This window comes from Dipteris shenzhenensis, chromosome 1 (genome assembly GCF_047967505.1).
Source record: "Dipteris shenzhenensis isolate YYH24624 ecotype China chromosome 1, Dip_SZ_1.0, whole genome shotgun sequence".
NCBI classification, from domain to species: Eukaryota; Viridiplantae; Streptophyta; class Polypodiopsida; order Gleicheniales; family Dipteridaceae; genus Dipteris; species Dipteris shenzhenensis.
The window spans coordinates 7738305-7759225 of NC_141596.1; the positions used below are offsets into that span (position 1 = coordinate 7738305).

General features: G+C 47.7%; 1 protein-coding gene across 2 annotated transcripts in view; it reads left to right on the top strand.

Moving 5' to 3' along the window:
* Nucleotides 1-20921, top strand: part of LOC147905319 (protease Do-like 10, mitochondrial) — a 104322-nt gene that overhangs the window by 82483 nt on the left and 918 nt on the right. The window contains exons 6-7 of one of the 2 annotated variants that reach the window (XM_087400009.1): nt 18782-18985; nt 20549-20599. In XM_087400009.1, the coding sequence (XP_087256135.1) occupies nt 18782-18985; nt 20549-20599 (255 nt within the window). The remainder of the gene's footprint in view (nt 1-18781; nt 18986-20548; nt 20600-20921) is intronic. The other variant, XM_087400083.1, reaches the window with a different exon arrangement.

The following is a 20921-nucleotide window of genomic DNA, read 5'->3' on the forward strand; positions in this document are numbered from 1 at the left end:
TGCATCCGAAGAGCTGTGAATTCTTCCTCCATGGATGCACGCTTCGTTTCCAATTCAGCCACTCTGGATTCTGATTTTTCTTTGGCAATCTCAGAGGAAGACAAAGACTCTTTTAACTTGATAATCTCCTGGTGAAATCTGGTCACCTCCGTGACATGCTGGCTGTGCAAAGTTGCCAGAGCTGCAGCATGTTGGCTGCGTAAAGATGTCATTGCTGCTTCCCATTCCTGCCTGTGATTATGGAGGCGATCCTCAAGGGCAGCCTTCTGAATATTCCAAGCGATGTCACGCTCATGTATTGCTGAGTCCTTCTCTTTCTGCCACCTTTCCTCCTGTTGTCGAAGTGTCACGCTAGTGGCGCGCTGCTGGGCTGCCTGAGCTCTCTCGAATTCTAACTTTAAATGTTGCTGTTGAGAGAGGAGCTTATGAGCATAACCTGTGGAATTGAAGACCGCTGTCCCAAGCTGCGTGAAGGTGTCATCCATGATACGCTGAGCAAGATGCAGGGACCTTTTCATCCACGCATACCTGTCGCTGTAATTCATCCTGTCCGCCAAATTAATGACGTCCCCCAATTCCTCAAACATGTCAGGAAGAGCTCCCTCTTCCTCGGTTGACAGGTTTCCTGTAGGTGCCAATTTGTCCAAGTGCACAAAACATGTCGGGGACCTGGAGATCTTTTTGTTCTGTGCGAGGCAGTCCTGCAAGGGAATGGTGAAGATTTGAGTGAGATCCTCCTCTTCCCCACATACTGGTGAGCGTTTTTTGTGAAGGACAGATAGTAGTTGGCTGTAATCTTCATTCTGTTTTTCCACCAGGGAAATATTTGAAAGAGGTGGGCCCGATGAAGCAGCTATGTAAGCTGTGAACATATCATTCTCATGAAGGGGTGGGCAATCCACAGATTTGGGCAGAATCCCTCCCTCAAATACCTCCTCTGAGGCTGAAGTGGCCGATGGAGCATCTCCGCGAGAGGGGCTCCCACTCCCGTCTCTAGTCCTGTCTCTGCCTGGGGAGGCTGAAATGTGAAGTACACCCTGGGATGACATCTCCTGAGAAAGCCCATGGGAGTAGGAGTCGGGTCCCAGGCTAAGGTTCAGGTCCAATACCTGGTCCAAAACATGGTCAGAGGTCGCCTGAACTGTGGTGATGACTGCATCGGTGAAAGTGGTAGGGGGTGAAGACGAAACAGCTGCAGTCCTGCGGAACAATACACCTGTCGAGGAAGTCCCGGGTACAACAGTCGTCGTCACGGGTACAACAGGAGGTGTACCTGGTGCAATTCCTGGAGAAGCCCGGACAAGTGTGACTGATGGAGAGGCAAGTCCTGGCACGGGCACGACTGATGGAGATACAAGACATGTCACCGGTGGCAACCCTGTGGCACCGGTAACAGAATATACTGAAGAAGCTCCGGTGCAGACTTCATGAGGTGGCGCTCGCCGAGGTGTCCTCCTGAGCGAAAGAGGCAGTCCCGGGAGAAGGAACACTAGAAGTGACAGTAAACGATGTGGAAAAGGGGGTGATAGAAGGGGAGAGAGATGATGAAGGGAGGCGACCTGTGACAATGGAAGGAGGGTTGGCCTTCCACTGATGAAGTAAGAAGGTGAGGTGGGGCCCACAAGTACAGGTATATGTGCCCCGACGCTTGCGAATGTGTTACGAAAGGCAGAGTAGAAGAGTGAGGCAAAATCATAGGGAGTGACCGAGAGAATGGAGTCTAAGGCAGAATGGATCGCCTTGGTGATGAAGAAGTGACCTGGGGCAGAGTAGAAGTGTGTGAACAAATACCTCGCTAGAAGCGCCTCTCGGCTGTTACCCTCGAGAACTTTCTTGCACTCATGTCCTCTGCGATGAGTTTTACAGGTAGACAAGAAGGACAGGAATGTGGGTGAGCCGGTGTGAGGTGGCAAAAAGGGAAGTGTGGGAAGACGGAGATATGTGGATACGAGACTAGGAGTGAACATGTGACGGAAATTCAAGAATCCGAATGTGTCTGTTGCAAAGTCATAAGACTGAATGAACGCAGTACACATTCGGACATCCACCGGGGGAAGTGTGACATCATCAAACTCCACGAGAGACATGCGGGCTATCTCATCAGGTGACAAGATGCTAGACAGCTTGAGTGTGGGATCAAGGAAAGGTTTGAAAACCACCCGAATGATCGAGGAGGATGAAGCTGGGGGTGGAAGATCACAAGCCGTACTTTGTGGGGCCAAATCACCGTCACCGTTACTGTGACCACTGTGCCCACTGGATGCCTTGGATGGTGTTTTGATTGTACCTGTGGGGGGCAGATAGTCAGAGCCTCCATGATCTGAATCAGAGGAACTCGAAAAGGGGGATAGCTCCTCATCCGATATGATAGTGATCCTGTCGGAGGGAGGTGAATCTGCAACTGCTCGAGGTCGTTTCGAAGTGCTTTGTGGTGTAGACCCGGCACCCAGGTCATCAGTGGTGCGCTTGCCAAGTGATGCCATGGAAGATGGGCCCGATCCTGTCGTGTGGCCTGCTCGAGCCCGATGGAAGTCAACGAATAAAGTATCGGGGGGTAATCTGGGTTTGAACTTGTGGCGAGAGGCACGGATAGGCATGAACGATGGCGTCCTACGAAGAGGAAATGAGTACAGAGGGGGTGTCGATGTCGAGGTCTGGAGAGGCAAGGAAGAAGGAGGAGGTGTAAAAGAGTACGGAGGGGGTGTCGATGTCGAGGTCTGGAGAGGCAAGGAGGAAGGAGGAGGTGTTGAGGTCGAGGTTAAGCCCGGAATGCTACGAGAGAATACTTTAGCAGATCCACCAGTGCAGGCCTAGGCTTCGATGGAGAGGAAAAGAGTGAGGAAGGGGTGTCGGTGGAGAGGGAGAGTAAAAGGACGGATGTAGACTAGGGGGGAGGAGGGGGGCTGGAGCTAGGAGGGGAGAAGGGGAGATGCAGAGGGTGTAGGGAGGAGAAGGGGGGAGAGCTGCGCAGGAGAGGGGGACGTAGGCTGTGCGCAGGAGAAGGGGGGAAGGGCAGGTAGAGGGAGAGGAGGGAGGTGCTGCGCAGGAAGGAGGGGGAGAAGCAGGGTGGTGAGGATAGAAAGAGAGGGGGGCTATTGCGCAGGGGGGGAGGGGGCAGGTAGAGGGAGAGGAGGGAGGTGATGCGCAGGAAGGAGGGGGAGAAGCAGGGTGAGGAGAGGAAAAGAGGGGGGGCTGTTTCGCAGGAGGGGAGAGGAGGGGTGGTGAGGAGAGGAAGAGAGGGGGAGCTGTTTCGCAGGAGGGGAGAGCAGGGGTGGTGAGGGGAGGAAGAGAGGGGGGGGGCTGTTTCGCAGGAGGGGAGAGGAGGGGTGGTGAGGAGAGGAAGAGAGGGGGAGCTGTTTTGCAGGAGGGGAGAGGAGGGGTGGTGAGGAGAGGAAGAGAGAGGGGGGGGGGCTGTTGCGCAGGAGGGGAGGGGAGGGGTGGTGAGGAGAGGAAGAGAGGGGGGCTGTGTCGCAGGAGGGGAGAGAAGCGGTGGTGAGGAGAGGAAGAGAGGGGGAGCTGGAGCTGTTGCGCAGGAGGGGAGGGGGCAGGTAGAGGGAGAGGAGGGGGGTGCTGCGCAGGGAGGAGGGGGAGAAGCAGGGTGGTGAGGAGAGGAAGAGAGGGGGGCTGGAGCTGTTGCGCAGGAGGGGAGGGGGCAGGTAGAGGGAGAGGAGGGAGGAGAGGGAGCTGCGTGGAGAGGGAGCGAGCTGGTTGCCAAGGAGAGGAGAGTTGGGAGGAGGATAGTTGGCCACCCAACTAGGGCGCTTGTGAATGTGGTATATAAAGGGTGGAGAAACCAATGGAGGGGAGAGAAAGCCAGAAAGCAAATCCGCCAAACTTAACCTTATCCACCAAAAATAGTATATCCACTAAATTTAGCATATTCGTCAAATTTAGCTTATTGCCAAATTTAGCATATCTGCCACATTTAGCTAAGTGCCAAAAATAGGTTGGACGTGCATCAGGATGATGGAAGATGGAAGAAAAAGAGATGAGTGTGACAAAGGTGGAAAGAGAAGACATTTGTAAGAGGGAGGTAGGGGTTTGGTCATAGGGTGGAAAGAGAAGGTGTTTGTAAGAGGGAGATGGAGAGTTGGTCACAGGGTGGAAAGAGAAGGTGTTTGTAAGAGAGAGGTAGGACTTGGACAGAGGGTGGAAAGAGAAGAGTTTTGTAAGAGAGGTAGAATTTGGACAGAGGGTGGAAAGAGAAGGGTTTTGTAAGAGAGAGGTAGGGGTTTGACATAGGGTAGAAAGAGAAGGTTTTTGTAAGAGAGAGGTAGGAGTTGGACATAGGGTGGAAAGAGAAGGTTTCTGTAAGAGAGAGGTAGGAGCTGGACATAGGGTGGAAAGAGAAGGTTTTTGTAAGAGAGAGGTAGGAGCTGGACATAAGGTGGAAAGAGAAGGTTTTTGTAAGAGAGAGGTAGGAGTTGGACATAGGGTGGAAAGAGAAGGTTTCTGTAAGAGAGAGATAGGAGTTGGACATAGGGTGGAAAGAGAAGGTTTCTGTAAGAGAGAGGTAGGAGTTGGACAGAGGGTGGAAAGAGAAGGTTTTTGTAAGAGAGAGGTAGAAGTTGGACAGAGGGTGGAAAGAGAAGGGTTTTGTAAGAGAGAGGTAGGAGTTGGAGAGAAGGTAGAAAGAGAAGGAGTTTGTAAAACAGGATGAAAAGGGGAGGCCGTAGTTAGAGAGAGAAAGTAACACAGAGTGAAAAAGGGAGGCCACATTTTAAGGGTGGTCATTTAGAGAGAGATAGTGGTACGGGATGAAGAAAGGTGGTCACACTTAGAGAGAGAAAGTGGCTCGGGGTAAAAAATGGAGGGCTCACTTAGAGAGAGAAAGTGACTCGGGGTGAAAAATAGAGGGCTCACTTAGAGAGAGAAAGTGGCTCGGGGTGAAAAATGGAGGGCTCACTTAGAGAGAGAAAGTGGCTCGGGGTGAAAAATGGAGGGCTCACTTAGAGAGAGAAAGTGGCTCGGGGTGAAAAATGGAGAGCTCACTTAGAGAGAGAAAGTGACACTCGGGTGGAAAGAGAAGGACCCATTTAGAGAGAAAAATTTGGCGCCAAGGGGAGAGAGGAGCCATGTAGAGAGAGAAAGTGACACTAGGGGCAGAGAAGAGGACCCTTGTAGAAAGAGAAAGTGGCCCTCACTCAGAGGGAGAAGATGTCACCAGGAAGGAGAAGGACTAGGAGGGTGTTTCATTGATCATGGTACCTCTTGATGCGTGACCCATTCACCGGTGCAGGTAGGAGTCTGCCTTCCAAAGTGGCCAAGTAGACTCCACCACTTGGGATAAGCTTGGCAATGAAAAATGGACCTGTCCAACCACTCACAAACTTAGGTTTGTGTTTGAGAAACTTACTGGAATACAAGAGTACTAAATCTCCGACTTTGAAATTTCTTTTTTTGAGGTTCCGGTCATGCCAAGCTTTTTGTCGCTTCTGCCAAACTTCTTGAGCGAAAACTGCTTCACGTCGATGCTCTGCCAGTGCTTCCAAATCCCACAAGCATTCCATTGTGCAGGCTTCGAAGTTGTCATTTTTGGCTGGAAGAATCATGTGAGTGTCAAGATGAAACTCATAAGGCATAACGGCCTCCAGTCCATAGACCAGCTCGAAGGGTGAATACCCAGTACTCGCCTTGTAAGCCGTTCGATAGGCGAATAAAGCAGCTGGAAGTACGTCGTCCCAATCGGCTAGAGAGTTTAGGCAAAGTCGATGCACGATCCCGCACATTGTGCGATTTGAGCTCTCAGCTAGACCATTGGCACGTGGGTAATAAGGAGATGAAAATTTGTGAACTATTTGAAGCAGGTGAACTAGTGCAGCAATGGTGTCATTTAGGAAGTGAGACCCTCTATCACTTATCAACTCAACAGGACAACCAAATCGAGAGATGATCTGGTCATATAGAAATGTGGCTACTACCTGGGCTGTACAGTTCTTGACTGCCTTGGCTTCGACCCATTTGGTTCCATAGTCGGTGGCAAGCAGAGCATACTTGTTCCCTCGGCGTGTGGCAGGAGAGATGGGTCCAATGAAATCCAATCCCCAGCGATAGAAGGGAGGCACCGGAGTGAATGGTTTGAGAGGGAGGTACTCACGCCTCGTAGGCTTGGGGCCCGCTCGTTGACATGAATCACATATGGTCACATGAACATGGCAGTCGCGGAAGAGCTTGGGCCACCAGAACCCTGCTCGCATGATCTTACGAGCAGTAGCATCTGAGGCCATATGCCCTCCACCTATGCCAGCATGTGCCTCTTTAAGAATGGATTGTGTCTCGTGTGGAAGCACACACCGTCTCAAGATCTGATCCTTCCCAAGCTTGTACAATTGACCTGCAATCAACTTAAAAGGAGCAGCTTGAAGGATCCGTTTGCGTTTCTCTGTTGGAGTTAATCCTGGAGGAAAGCCACCTGTAGACAAGAGGTGTACTATGTTGGCATACCATGGTGGGAAGCAGTCCACCGCAAATAGGCATTCATCAGGTAGTGCTGTTATCCCGAACAAGCCTGCATCGGGTAAGTCATCGGTGATACCACTGGCTAGTTCCCCGGAATGTAACCTGGACAAGTGGTCTGCAGGTTGATGCAGTCTCCCAGCCCTCACCACAATGTCGAATTCAAATTCTTGAAAGAGAAGAATCCATCTGCTTATCCGGCCACCAAGAGTAGGCTTATTCAATAAATACTTAAGAGCTTGATGATCAGTGATGATCACAAACTTGTTGCCCAAGAGGTAGTGACGATACTTGGTCATGGCATAAACCATGCCGAGGCCCTCCCTTTCTGTGGTACTGTAATTGCGTTCTGCTCCATTGAGTTGTCGACTCGCGAAGTAGATGGGCAAATCAATCTTAGTATCCTGGTTAGGTTGAGCCAATATAGCACCTACTGCCCACCCACTAGCATCCACATGGACATGAAAAATTACGTCCCAATCGGGCTGCCGGAGGATGGGGGCCTTCACGAGGCGATGCTTGAGATCATCAAAGGCTAGTTGTTGTGGGGTGGCCCAGACAAACGATCGGTCTTGATGTAGGAGTTCTGTCAGTGCAATAGCAATGTCGGCATAGAAACGTATGAACCTTCGGTAATATCCTACATGCCCTAAGAAGGACTTCACCTCTTTGGGTGTACGAGGGATGGGCAATGAGATGATCACCTCTACCTTTGCGGGATCCGTGGTCATGCCCTCAGCAGAAACAATATGACCAAGGAGAACACCTCGGAGTGCGAGAAAGAAACATTTGTCAGGGTTCAAACACAGGCGCACTTCCCTGCACTTATCAAAGACCCATCTCAACTTATGTAGATGATCATTTTGTATGGCCGGATCAAGATGGGAGGCCGATTTACCATTAAAAACAGAGAAGTCATCTAGAAATACCTCAAGAAACTTGCCGATATTCTCTTGAAAGAGTTTGGTTACAAGTCGTTGAAAGGTTGCCGGAGCATTACATAATCCAAAGGGCATCATTCGGTAGGCGTATGTTCCCCATTGAGTGACAAAGGTAGTCTTGGGCTGATCCTGTTCTTTCCCTCGAACTTGGTTGTACCCGCTATATCCATCCATGAATGAGTATAAAGCATGTCCTGCCACTGTCTCCAACACTCTATCTGTGAAGGGAAGGGGGAACCTATCACGTCGTGTTGCAGCATTCAAACTCCGATAGTCAACACATATTCTAAGTTTGCCGGTCTCTCTTTTGGGTACAATGACAATTCCACTGACCCAATCGGAGTAATCCACTGGGTAGATTAATCCTGCTTGCTCCATTTTCTGTATATCTGTTTGGACTGCCTTGCCGTAGTTGGGATTCATGCGGTATGGACCTTTAATCACAGGGTCTGCATCGGGATATAAGTCGATGCTATGCTCCATGAAATCAGCGGGCACCCCCTTCAGATCCTTGTAGGACCAAGCAAAGACATCCACAAATTCTTTAAAAAGGTCGGTGACTGCAGCTAGAAGATAGTCATGTTCCCAGACCCAAGTGGCTAACTTCAAATGCCTGGGTTGGTCCTCACTTCCAATGTTGAGATACCGCCAGTTCCGTGCCTCATCAACAGGGGCAATGCATTGGGATGTTGAGGTACTTGGTTCACCCATTCCTAGTCCTGTATGTGCTGGAGTATCTTCAAGGGGAAAGTCCCCCTCCACTTCTCTCAACCAAGATGAGGGGTAAGTAACTGGGGAGTTCTCAGGCATTGACTGAGATGTAGAATCAGTAGATGTTGCAGATGTTGTGTGCCTTCAATGCCTCGGTGACTGTTTCAGCATGCCCCGGTAAGGTAAGCCTTCCACCTCATAAGTGGTTTCCGGAAGGTCTTGAATTGAGGGGTGGTCGGCTTCTGATAAGAAAAGGTCAAGCAAAGTGAGATCGACCATGTCCTCATCTCTGTATCCGGTATGCACCCTGGGTCCGCCCAAGACCTCAAGCTGTTGGTGGTGATTCTCCTCAAGTTCAGCAATGTCTATGTCACTTTCTTCTAAATCACTATCATCATCAGTCTCGTCTTCATTAGTGTTCCTGTTTTCTCTATCACCATCATTGCACTTAGCAGTACCATGGTTGTACACCGTAGTACCATGGTTGTGCACCGTAATACCATGATTGTACTCTGAAGTACCATTGGTGGGTTGTGCCCTACTAGCCTCGTCCCTAGTAGATCCTTCATTGTATCCTATAGTATTGTCAGCATCATTTTGACCAATGTCCTCCATGTCGGCCACTGGACGATCCTCAATGTTTACTGCAGTACCATCATTGTCCTCAGTACGATCTGTGGTGTCCACTGTAGTACCCCTAGTGACCATTCTCTTATACATGTGTGGACTATTGCAAAGTCCAAAGGGCATCCTTTCGTAAACTAGTTCAGCCAGACCCTGTCGTTCTGGGTGGATTTCTGACACTGCAAGTAGGTGTTCTTCTTGATCTTCTTGTTGGCATAGTTCCACCATGTTGACCGCTAATGAGCCCAGGGCTCCCATCCAATCCAAAATGACAGCCTCCTCGTCTTCTTGATCAGCCCGATCCAACAAGTAGGTCAAACTTTCAAATCCTTCTAGGGTTGTCTCCTCATTGATACCTTGGCCACCACCCGTGGGCCAGTCCCCACAGGCCCAATGCTCCTCTTCGACTCCGGCTTGTTCTTCAAAATCCTCCTCTCCTAGTTCTATTGGTATGTGCCTTGCCTGCCCTCTGACCATATCTATTTCGAGGGATGTCGATCCCAGGGGCAATCGAACTTCATCAGTTGACCAATCTTGAATGGCTTTTGAAGACCGCAACCATGGCCGACCAAGAAGTAGAGGGTAAGTTTGTTCATTTTCGGTCATATCAAGGACAACAAAATTGGAGAGAAAAGTTACTCCGCCAATCTTCATGTGAACACCTTTGACTGCACCCATTGGTTTTACTCTGCGTTGATCAGCCATGCGTACCTGAAAGTGAACATCACTTGTCAACTTCAACCCTAGTTTTTGGAGTGTACCTTTTGGCATAATGTTCACAGCCGCCCCACCATCGAGGAAGACGTCCTTCAGCTCCACGCCATGGATCTCCACGGTGAGCTTGGGACTTTGTTCACAAGTGAGGGCAGCGTAGGCAGAGAAGTGGTCCGGTGTAGACCCATGCTGAGCCGGTAATGTCTCTGGTGGTGGCCCACTCGGAGTAGATCCCTTGTGTCGACCTCCTGGGAGGCGATTCAGAAACCTAATAGTCTGATGCTTGATTTGGGGGGACAATAGGCAAAGTTGTCGTAGAGTGAGGTTGGGTTTGAAACTCATAAGATCTTCAAACAAGGAGTAGTGGTGGACACTAGCATTAGCCTTTTGCAACTTCATCCTCCTAGCCTCTGGCCGAGGGTCGAAGCTTACACGAGGATGTGGATGTAGGTCTGAACTGTGAGTCATTGTCTCCAGTGGTTTCTCTTCCATTACTCCTTTCCCTTTTTCCTGGGCAGAACTAGATCTTGTCCCCATAGCCTCTTCTCTGTTGAGTGTTGTTGAGGACAAAGTGGGAGGACCTACTCGTGCCTCCTTATCCCGGTACTGTCCGAGGGTTGTCACTTCTGTTGCAAACCTCACAGTTCTGGACTTGCGGGATGGAAGCTGACGTGTGCTACCTTCATCTTCAGAACTTGTTTGAAGATCTCTCGTGACACCCTTTACTACCTCCTGATACCTCAAAGGCATAGAGTGATCCCCCGAGGATGAGGCACTCCCAGAGTTAGTGGTTGACCTTAATGGTTGTGGGCCCTTCGAGTTTGTTTCTGAATCACTATCAGAAGCCAGCATGGGTGGTCTATTCCTGGGCGTACTGTGTACCTTGGAGGAGGAGAATGACCTCGGTGGGGGAACACTTGTCGAACTCATTGGTGCTGAGGTCTCCGGTGCTGACTCTGAGTCACCCTTACATTTGTCACCTTTTGTATGTGACCGTGTCACAGCGCCCAACACTGCGCCAATCAAATGGGGATTGTTGCCCTCCCCCGCCACTACTACATCAACCATATTCACTTGGGATGCGGGTTCCACTCTTCTATTGGGACAATCTCTGGTGTAGTGGTCATTTGTGTTGCACTGTGTACAAGAGGGTCCCCCGAACGGCTGTGTACAATCATCTTGGTAGTGGCCGTACTCGCCACATCTGTAACACATGATGGGTCTTTTAAAGTTTGTACCCCTGCCTGCACCTCCGCGTCCACCTCTGAAACCACCCCTTCGACCGCGTTGATAAGAGGGTCCATAGCCACCTCCTGACATAGGTGGTTGGTACGGGGCATAGTATGGTTGAGGATAGAAATAAGGGGAACCAATTGAATTGGGGGCAGGAGCTTGGAGCAAAGGGGGAGTCGGAAGCAATGGAGGTGGCATGACAGGAGGAGGAGGTGGCTCAGATGCTCGTGCAAGAGGGGGAGCAGGAGATACTTCTGCTGGTCCAGAAGTTATGGGTACCGTTCTGTTGACTGCAGCAATCAGAGGTTCCCCCGAGGTATACTCTGGAAGAAGCTTCCTTAATCCTTTAAGGTACCTACACTCAGAGGCATCATGTCCATGGATCTCACAAAATGTACAAAATGAGGTAGAAGTAGGTACCTTTCGCTTGGAGGGGGACTCCCAGTAACCATGGTTAGAACCCTTGCATTCGGTGCACCAAAGGCCACTTCGAATTTGGGCCTCAAAGGACGATTGGCCATCCACCTTTATTCTATCTTTCAGGCCTTCTTTGATTTCTTCTAACTCCTTCTTGAGTTGCTGCCATGCGGATGATCCCTCCTCTCTTGGGAGTTGGGTGGTCGTATTCGTTGATGAGGCAAAGCTTAACTGTGACCGTTCCATCTTGACAGCTTCTTTTAGGAAGTCTTGAAGTGAGGCATGTTCAGGGAGTTTATCCACCAACCTTATAGCAATGGAAGGGGGTAATGCTTTCAAAAACCATCCCTTCATAACAGCATCATTAGGTGGCACAGACATCTTTGCCGCCAAGACCCTCATCCTTGTGTACATCTCAGAGATGCTTTCTCCAGGCTTCATGGTGTCAGTGGACAACTCTTGGACAATCATGTGTTCGAATTTTTCCAACTTGAAAGTGCGTAAGAATTCCTCCCTTAGGTCTGTCCACGTCTGGAAGTGGTCCGGAGGAAACTGACTGTACCATACATCCGCTGCATCCTCCAATGACGAAGGAAAGATGTGAAGGAACGCATGCTCATTCTCCACACCTTTAGCTTTACATGCTGTGAGGAACTTCCTAACATGAGCTTCCGCATCCTCATGGAGGTGGCCTTTGAACTTTTGAGTCTTCACGTGGACCTTGTTGAGTAGCTCAAGAAGTCTAGCTCTGTCTGGGGGACTGAGAACGGCCATCCCCACCCGAGAGGTTGGAGAAGATGCAAGAGTTGGAGGGAGTCCTGATGGGGCTGTAATGAGTGTTGGTGTTCCCAAGGAGGAGACCACCCCGACAACTCCTCCTGTGGAGGACCACAATGGGGAAGTCACTACTGATGTAGTCATAGAGGGAGTGTACCCAGATGGTAGCGCGTAAGTGGGGGGTCTCGGTGTTGCAGAGGGAAAGGGTGAGAACATGGAAGATGTGGGGGTGAAAGAGGATGGGGGAGCATTTGGGAAAGAAAGGGACGGAGCTGAAGTCATGGATGAGTAGGCAGAAGGGAAGGAAGGAGGTGGTGGAAAAGGCAACACCGGTGTGGATGGAAAGGGAGATGAAACCATCGTGGCAGGTAAAGGCATGGCCGGAGCAAAAGTACCCCCCAATGGAATAGATGTAGAAGAAGGATTAGCTAGGAGCCCGAAGCTATGCATAACAGATGAGGTCGCAGCTTGTCCACAAGAGGTTGAGGCAGGAGCAGATGGAGTCACCACTCCGGTAGAAGAGGTGGTTGATGAAGACATCGTTGCAGGAAGAGAAGAGGGGCTTCCTTGACCTTGATGAGTCCCTGAGGAGCCCTCGTCCTTAGTACCCTCTTCTTTCACCTGTTCTCCGCTTTTTTTGCACTTCTTCTTCTCCGGAGTCCGGATCTGACCACCAGGGTCCCTGTTGGTCCAAGTCAATGAGAGTGTCGATGAAGTTACTTGCTCTGGCTACTGCTCCAGTGGGCTCACTTTGTGCTCGAGTTGAGGGCTTCGCAAACTTACGTCGCACGTAATGCTTCTTGTACCTAGTTTGGTCTGCCGGAAGTCTTTTCTCCACTCTCCTCAAGTACCTCCTAGTTCTCTCACTAGCTCCTTCAAAGGTTTCAGAACTACTCGGCATAAGACCTCTCTCTAGGACCCTAGAACACCACTTCTCTCGTGCTACTCAATACCAGCAGTGTCCCACCGTGATCGCCATAAACTGTTTGAGGGGAGGGGTTCCTATCCTTCCGGAGGTGTTACCGGAGGCCAAAGGCCACTGGTGTGAGAAGCATGAGTTGTGCAATGCTCTAATGCAATGGATCGTGCAGAGCGCACCGTGCAGTAGTGTGCGAGTGTCGTATGCTATACTGCAGTGAACGACGACGTAAGAGTGCACTATGCTAAGTGACAATCACCGGTGAACTCCACAACATAAGCAAAATAAGAAAATCCTACACTGGTGAACAATCCCCATATCCGGAAGAGACAAGAGAGATGAGAAAGTGACCGAATTGGCCAATGTACATATCACTGGACGTATCCCCAGGTCACAAGTCGCAAGTCACAAGAATACACAAGTCGCAAATCACCAGAATACACAGGTCTATCCCCATAGTAGACAAAGGGTACACACAAATCTCTCACATTCGCTCCTTGGCGAGCTCGTAGCTCTAGCCTCTATCTCTCCTCACTCTCCTCCCTTTCGCTCCCGTGCCGAATGCCGAATGCTGAATGCCGCCCCTTTCTCTCTCCCTTCTCCTTCATCTTCATCCCCCGCCTTGGAGGGTCCCTTCTTCGCTGAGAATTCCCCCTCTTTCTTCCCATTGGTCATCCTCTTATCTCCTTAGCTGTTGAGGATAGCCGTTGCGCCGCTGGCTCTCTTGATGGCTTCAGCGACTTCCTGACTCCCTGACTTGCCAGCCTGATGGTATAAATTCTCCATGTGCAGGTGAGCTGGTTCACCGCACCTCTTGATGGCTTCGGCGACTTTCTGACTCCCTGACTCGCCAGCCCGATGGTGTAAATTCTCCATGTGCAGGTGAGTTGGTTCACCGCACCACTGCACCACTATATCACTGAACCACTGTGTAATATAAATACTCCTGACTGCTCCATGTGCTAAGCTCACTCTCCGTGTGCGCAGCTCTTGATGACCTGTGGTTGACATGTGTCGACCTGTGGTTGACCTGTGTCGACCTGTGGTTGACCTGTGTCGACCTGTGGTTGACAGCCTCGGACAGTACTCCTGGATGAACCCGTGTGATCGCGTGGCTAACTTGTGTTGACACATGGTCAACATGTGGTCAACAGATGTCGTCATGTGGTCAACGCCTGTCGACAGGTGGTCGTGTGATAAGGTAACATATGGGCAGCCCTCTCTCTAGGGCATATTTTGTAGATCCTTTCTTCTCTCAAGATCAGGCCTCTCTCCACCTCTAGATCATGTGAACAGGTTTTGATTTTGCAGATTAGATGTCTTTTAGATGTTGATATGTATTTCCCGAGGTATTTGTGCATCCCATAGTTGTCCATTGAATTAATTTCCTGTTTATAGAACTGCATTTTTATCCCTGAGTTTTGCCATAGTTTTTGTAGCATTGTCTATGTTAGTATCTCCTTGATTTCACATGCAGCTGTTATACCCCATGATTCCATCCACTTTATCCCCTCTCTGTGCCATCCTGTGATTTTCATAGCGTCCATCACCTTTGTGTGGTATCCCATTGGCGTCCATCTTCTCAATGCCATAAATTGGCACATTGCCTCTCCTTCTAGAGGTATCATACTTGCTTCAGCTAGTAGGATGGGGTAGGGTGTTTGTGCTTTAACCCCTAACTCCCCAATTAGGGATAGAGAAAGAAAGAAAGAAAGAAAGAAAGTTTATTAAAGTCTTCGAAAGACCGATGTTTTCTATGAGATTGTGAGAACTTGATACAATAAGCTGAAAGGGTGGGAGCTACTAAAGCATCATCACCCATGCTAAATGCTGAGTGCTACATAGTCATAACATCATCATCATCATCATCATCATCATCATATCAAGTCAGATCAATGCAAGTTTGGTTAGATACAAGAGATCTATGAGTGGAAGACCCCCCAAAGAGGAGCTCATGATGGGCCCGGTGATGGGCGAGGTTGTAGTGGTATGAGATTAGATATAGAACGTTGGCGGCTATCTGTGATGTGTCTGTCGTGGCCTCCTAGTGGTGGATTTGTGTGAGAAGGGTCATAGTGACTCTTGTTGGTCGTGCTTTGGCCTTGAACGTGGATGGGATGTCCCCAAGCATGATCTGTGCGTCCACCCTCTGTCGAGTGTGTCATTACTGGCTCTAGATCTCTACCACGTCGACCTCTCGTGGTCTATGTAGTCTGGAAGAACTCTGCAATGATACTTTTTGATGAACTCCCTATGTGTTTTGTCCTTGTCTCTATGATCTCAGTATGTAGCCTAAGTGCTTTCAAAGCTGGGTACTATTGGTGGCGGCATGAGATTCCAGAATGATGGAATGGACAAGGTGGAGTGCATGAAGATGGGATGCGAGCATATGAGTGGTCAGTGCCCTTTCAATTCTTCATAAGGCCATAGAGATTAGATACTAGAGTTTCTTTGATTATTGTAATCCCTTTCTATCCCTAGTCAATGACCCATAACTTCTCAGTACCTTTTTCCTCGCTATCTCACTCAATATGACTTTGATTTTAGAGCTGTTCGGACCAATGTTCTTCCCCTGACTAATCCCATTGATTTGCATACTAATTCGCGAAATACTAGGTACTCATGTCGTGACATCCCCTCTTGCTTAAATTTTAGCTGTCCTCAAGCTAATAACTAAACAGGGTTGAATTCCTATCTTAGGTAGTGTTTGCGAACTACATGCAGATATATTCAATGGAGGCATCCGTATAACCCATCTCTCTTTCTTTGCTATCTTACCACTCATCCTCAAGCTTCTAATCCCTTAGGTTCATTTTATTTTATTCCTTCCTTTTAATAAAATAATAATCAAAAGGACGGGTAGTAATACTTCTCTTCTTAGCGTCTTGTCATTGTCCCTCTTATCTCTGTTCTGCAAGATAAAGTAAACAAATGGTCTAGTCCCAAGTGATCGGCTTGGAACTACTCTTCTACAATAAACTGGTCTAGTCCCAAGTGACCGGCTTGGAAGTGCTCTTCTATAATTAACTAATGGTCTAGTCCCAAGTGATCGGCTTGGAACTACTCTTCTGTAATAAAAATGGTCTAGTCCCAAGTGATCGGCTTGGAACTACTAGGAATGCCTTGAGTAATACATTGCCTTAGGTTTCAGCTTACCAACCTGAAACAGATTAACAATTGGGTGGTAAGTCCAATCATCAATCCCTTACAATGGATTTTCCAATTGTACTCTCAAAGATACAATTGGTAACCTTCTTCCATAGATTGACGGGTATAACCTTCTTCCATAAATTGACAGGTATAACACTGTTTGTTGGTACCATGGCCTCTAAATAATGGTGGGAAAGGCTTTTATAGCCTTGAAGGCTTTTGTAACTGCCATCTCACAGATTGGTCCGTAACTGCCATTCACAGACCTGTCTGTAACTTGCCATTTTTACAGACTGTTCTGTGAGTTTACAGACTGGATCTGAGCCTATAAAAGGCTGCTGCAAATCCCTATTGCTGTCTGGGGATGACCTATTCTGGGTCCTATAAATGGCCTAGACTGGCTGCTGCTGGCGTTTCATATGTATTGCTGCCGATGTCTGCTGCAGACACATTCTCAGAGGCTGATAGATGCCTGCAACATTTCCTAGGTATGTGCTCTATCTGCCAGGGTAGGTGTTTATTGTTCAGACTTTAATGTTCACTTTTAAATTTTTATACCAGTATTGGCACGCAGTGGGAGATTTTGCATCTTCCTTGGCTAATCTTGAGCGCTGGATGTTTTCATGTAGGGTGAGCTCGAAGTGGGTAGATGAGGTTGCGAGTGGGAGACCTTGGGATTGGCATTGTGAAGGTGTATAGCTCAGCTTGTAGACAGCAGAGGGGACCCTTTTGGTGTTAGCTCACGTTTGATTGCTTGATGTATTCTTGATTGTTGGAGGTGGCTTTGACAACCCAAAGATTTGGAGAGGAGTATGTGGTTGTGACGTTCTCAGAGTTTCCCATATAGAGAGAGGTTCTTGGTGGTAGTTTATTTTCTTCATTAGAGGTGGGGGTCCTTGTGGGAGTTAAGAGTTGATCTGAGTATATGCAGCCTTAGCTATTCCTTTGGACAATGCAGACATGATTGCCTTCTAGAGAAGCTGGACAATTTTTATACATGGGATGGGCCATGGAGACAGGAAGTACCATAGGTTTCCTAGTAGGCGTGTCAAATTTGGACCATGTGCTTCCATAGTACTGTGCTTGGAACAGCCAGGGTGAACGTCTGAACTACCTCTACGAGGATGAGGATGTTCAAGAAAGAATCACACGGATATGGACCTCGGAGGGCACGTCCCCTTAGGATGGCTGAGCGCAATGGATGGCCGATTGGACTAAGAGGATTGTTTTCTGGTAAAAAGTGACTTCTATAGTGGAAACCACAGCAAAGCAAAATCCTATTGGCTTTGTCCCAAGGTGCACATCATAAGGGTAACTGCATTAGCAGCACCCTTGGAAGTACGACCTTGAATCAAACAAGATGATAGTTAGGAGGCTGCAGCAAAAATCTATTTTTAGTTTTGTTTTAAAAAAATGATCCACATATACAAAGGTTGTCCTTTTTGTATGATTGTAGCATTAGCAAGAAGGAGCTCGTGTTTGCAGGAATGAGCTCCAGGAAATCAATTTTCAGCCCAAAAGTCTGCAAAAACCAGGTCTTTGTACCCTGTACAGACCCAAGTGTATATGTGAAGGCATTGGAAAGAATTTGCAGGCCGCAACAAAGTCTGAAGTTACATGTATATGGATACAAGTCATAACATTATTGTACAGAATGAGGGGGCAGAAGTTGATGGTACCATGTATAGGCAGCTTGTTGGATGCTTGATCTAACTTGCCATGACACATTCAAAGGAAGGAGTGAGCTAACAGATGGTACATCCTAAGAATACGTTGGAAACCTGCTATGAGGATGTTACTGAGATATGTGAGGATTCACTTGATTGTGCCTACTTTATGCTAGAGCACCGAAGGTTAGACTCATAGGCTCTCGTGATAATTGGGTAGGAGATAGGTAGGCACACAAATCTATTATAAGAGCAGCAAACGACAGACCTTAGAGGATCAGCAGGGACGGGCCTAGAGTTCCTCGGTATAGCTCAGGTGGAGCATGCAGATTGGGACTCCTTCTTGTTTGCTGTGGGAGGTTGGGACAGCTGGAGGGAGCCTTCCTTTTGCAGATGGACAGGGAGTCTGGACTTCTCTTGGGGTTACAATTGACAGAGGTCGAGTATATGACACATATCTTGATTGTGTGAGGATTTATCACTTTCACTGCATGGGCTCATCAAAGAGAGTGCATTCTCACAAAGGCACTCTTACATGAAAGCGTCAAGTTTGGAGCTAAATCCTTTGTAAAGATCTTTGTAGCATTTTGCACTTTTGTGACCATTATAAAGATAGTTACTTTCCACATGCCATACAAGGATAGAGCTATTTAATACAATGGGCAAGATAGGGAAATAACAAAAGGTTTTTTGATACGATTTCCAGAGTGTGCATATATTCTTCAGGTACACCGATTGTCATGAGGAGGATCCCCAACCTGCTTGGGACAGACGTTAAGGGCTCTATGTCATAACTGAGTAGAATGGTTTCTAAATTGGTTGGGAGTTGAAGGAGGTGCCCACTCTTGATGGTTCCTAATAAGTTTGTGAAATAGATGTAGGCATATGTGTCCTCATGAAAGGGAAAAAAATCTCACAGATATTGCATATTGGCAATACAACATTTGTAAATATGTTTCTCTCATTGCCGTAATGACATTTTCTAATTCTTGATCGGTAGTTTAAGTGAAATTTGCAATAAGCTTACTTCATTTTATTGTATTCCTTTGCTTGATCTTGTTTGTTTCGATGTTGTTCACGTTTTATTTTTGATTTTATAGAATGATATTTTTCATGACAACTGTATAATATGTTTCACAAAATGTATGCTGTCTTTTTGTGTTGGTGCTCAGATTCGTCCTTTGGTACCTATTCACCAATTTGATCAGCTTCCAAGCTTCTTTATTTTCGCGGGGTTGGTTTTCACGCCATTGACTCAGCCTTACCTCCATGAATATGGTGAGGATTGGTACAATACGTCACCTCGTCGGTTGTGTGATCAAGCACTACATGCAATGCCAACAAAGTTTGGGGAACAAATTGTCGTTCTATCACAGGTGGGGTGGAATATTTCCTTTTGCTTTGTACGAAAGAATGACTTCTATGTCTTTGCTGATTATGTAAGGGTGCTTGTGCATATGTGTGTGTGTGATTCACAAAAGAGTAGATGAATTTGTCTCTTTCGGAAATGCCATTTTCATTGACATGCAGATTTATGTAAATTGTGGACGTGGTAGGTAGTTTAGTCCAAGGCAAATTGTGTGGGTTCGATCACATGATGGACCTTCTTTTATGTAGAGGTAGAGGACATAGGGTCTTTGAAATAGGCAGGCTTTTTGAAACTTATCATCTCCTTTTTCTAAAAATAGCTTGGGGAATATAAACAACCAACACAAGGAGGTGCCTCAATATGGAGAGGGAGGCTGTGTAGCATCCCTTTTGGAATTATCTATTCACAGTGTTCGTTTGTTGTTGGGGACTGGTGGTGTCTTGGGTCTGGAAGGTAGCAAAATTCTGTTGGAGGAGCTGTTTGCTAACGGGGACATATCTACCTTCGAAGAAGAGGCTGTGATCACTCACGCCATAGGTAGCGAGTAAAGCTTCAGTGACAAACATTCTAAGCGTCTTCCCACGTCAATTCTGCAAAGGGTCGAAGCTGGTCGTGTTTGGTCGTAAATCGTGTCGCCGGAGTCATCTCAATCGGGTGCCTCCGAGGGACGATGCATGATCTATTGCATTGAGTTTGAATGAGAGGCTGTTTAGGGCTACAGGGAGGAGACACCCGGTGGAGTCAACGAAGGTGAAGACAGATGTTTGAAAAATGAGATAAGGTCTGGGGGCCCGTAAGGAGGCTGAAAGAAGACTGAAACGTAAGAGGCGATGCCAATTGAACTCCCTTAATATTATGCATGAACAAATGGATTGTTTGAGCTGGGCCGCCATCATAATGGCTGGTGCATGTGATGCCTCGAAAGAGCTAGTATGAGTATGAGTTACTCTGTTATTGTTTTTTGTCTCATAGGCTCGTGGCCTCCCGAAGGCGGTAATACATCTCTCTCTCTCTCTTCTCTCTCTCTTGCTGACCTTGTTTGGCCTCTACATTGTTGAGTTATCCATGTTTATTGATACTCTTGAAAGAGAGGGGTCACCCTTGGCTAGACAATGCTGCTGATCTTACTTTATGTAGAAAATGATGTGGAATTTCCCCGCACAAAGGGCCCTGGCATGCATCTCTTTCATGAGCAAGCTTCCATGGCGAGCTTTGCGAAGTCTTGTTGTTTTCGCCATGCAAAAGTTCAGTTGGAATTCAGGTGAACTTGAGCAGGGGTTGACAGCACGTGAGCTCCCCTTGTCACTATCAGACATACCATCACTATCACTAGGTTTAGCTACCACTCCCACACAGTCCATCTCCATCTCTTGGAGTTTTGAGTGAAGAAGTCCTTCCATTACAACATTATTACTGTCACAACTAATGATTCACATATATTGTTTGTTAGTGGTTGCGGTGCTTCATTCTCACCTTGAAGATGATTAACTTTGAAAACAAAATCTGCCAGTATGGTTTCAAGGGAAGTTCTCAAATTAACTCTTGGTACTTCTGTGGATTTGCTTTGCAGATTTTGGTAGATGATATCAACACTGGCTTTGAACGACTTGCTGAGCTTCAGGTGTGGGGCTACTGAGTTAATGTCATAAATTTGCTTTATCGTATTGTGATGCTTCATGGTCTGTCTCATTCCTTTTTGCTTTTTATTATGAATCAAAAAAGCATTTTCCTTTTCATTTCTCTTTTGTTGTCGTTTTTGCGATGTTCAAATTGTAGTTTGTGATGAGAAAATTAAAAAACAACAGAGTGCAAGATATCTAGAATTGTCTAAAGTTTTCAGGAGACGTACTCGTCTCCTTCTCCACCCTGTACTCTATCGTAAAAGGAACAGAAAGATAGAAGAGCAGATGGAGAAGGAAATCACTTTTTTGTTCCTCATCATT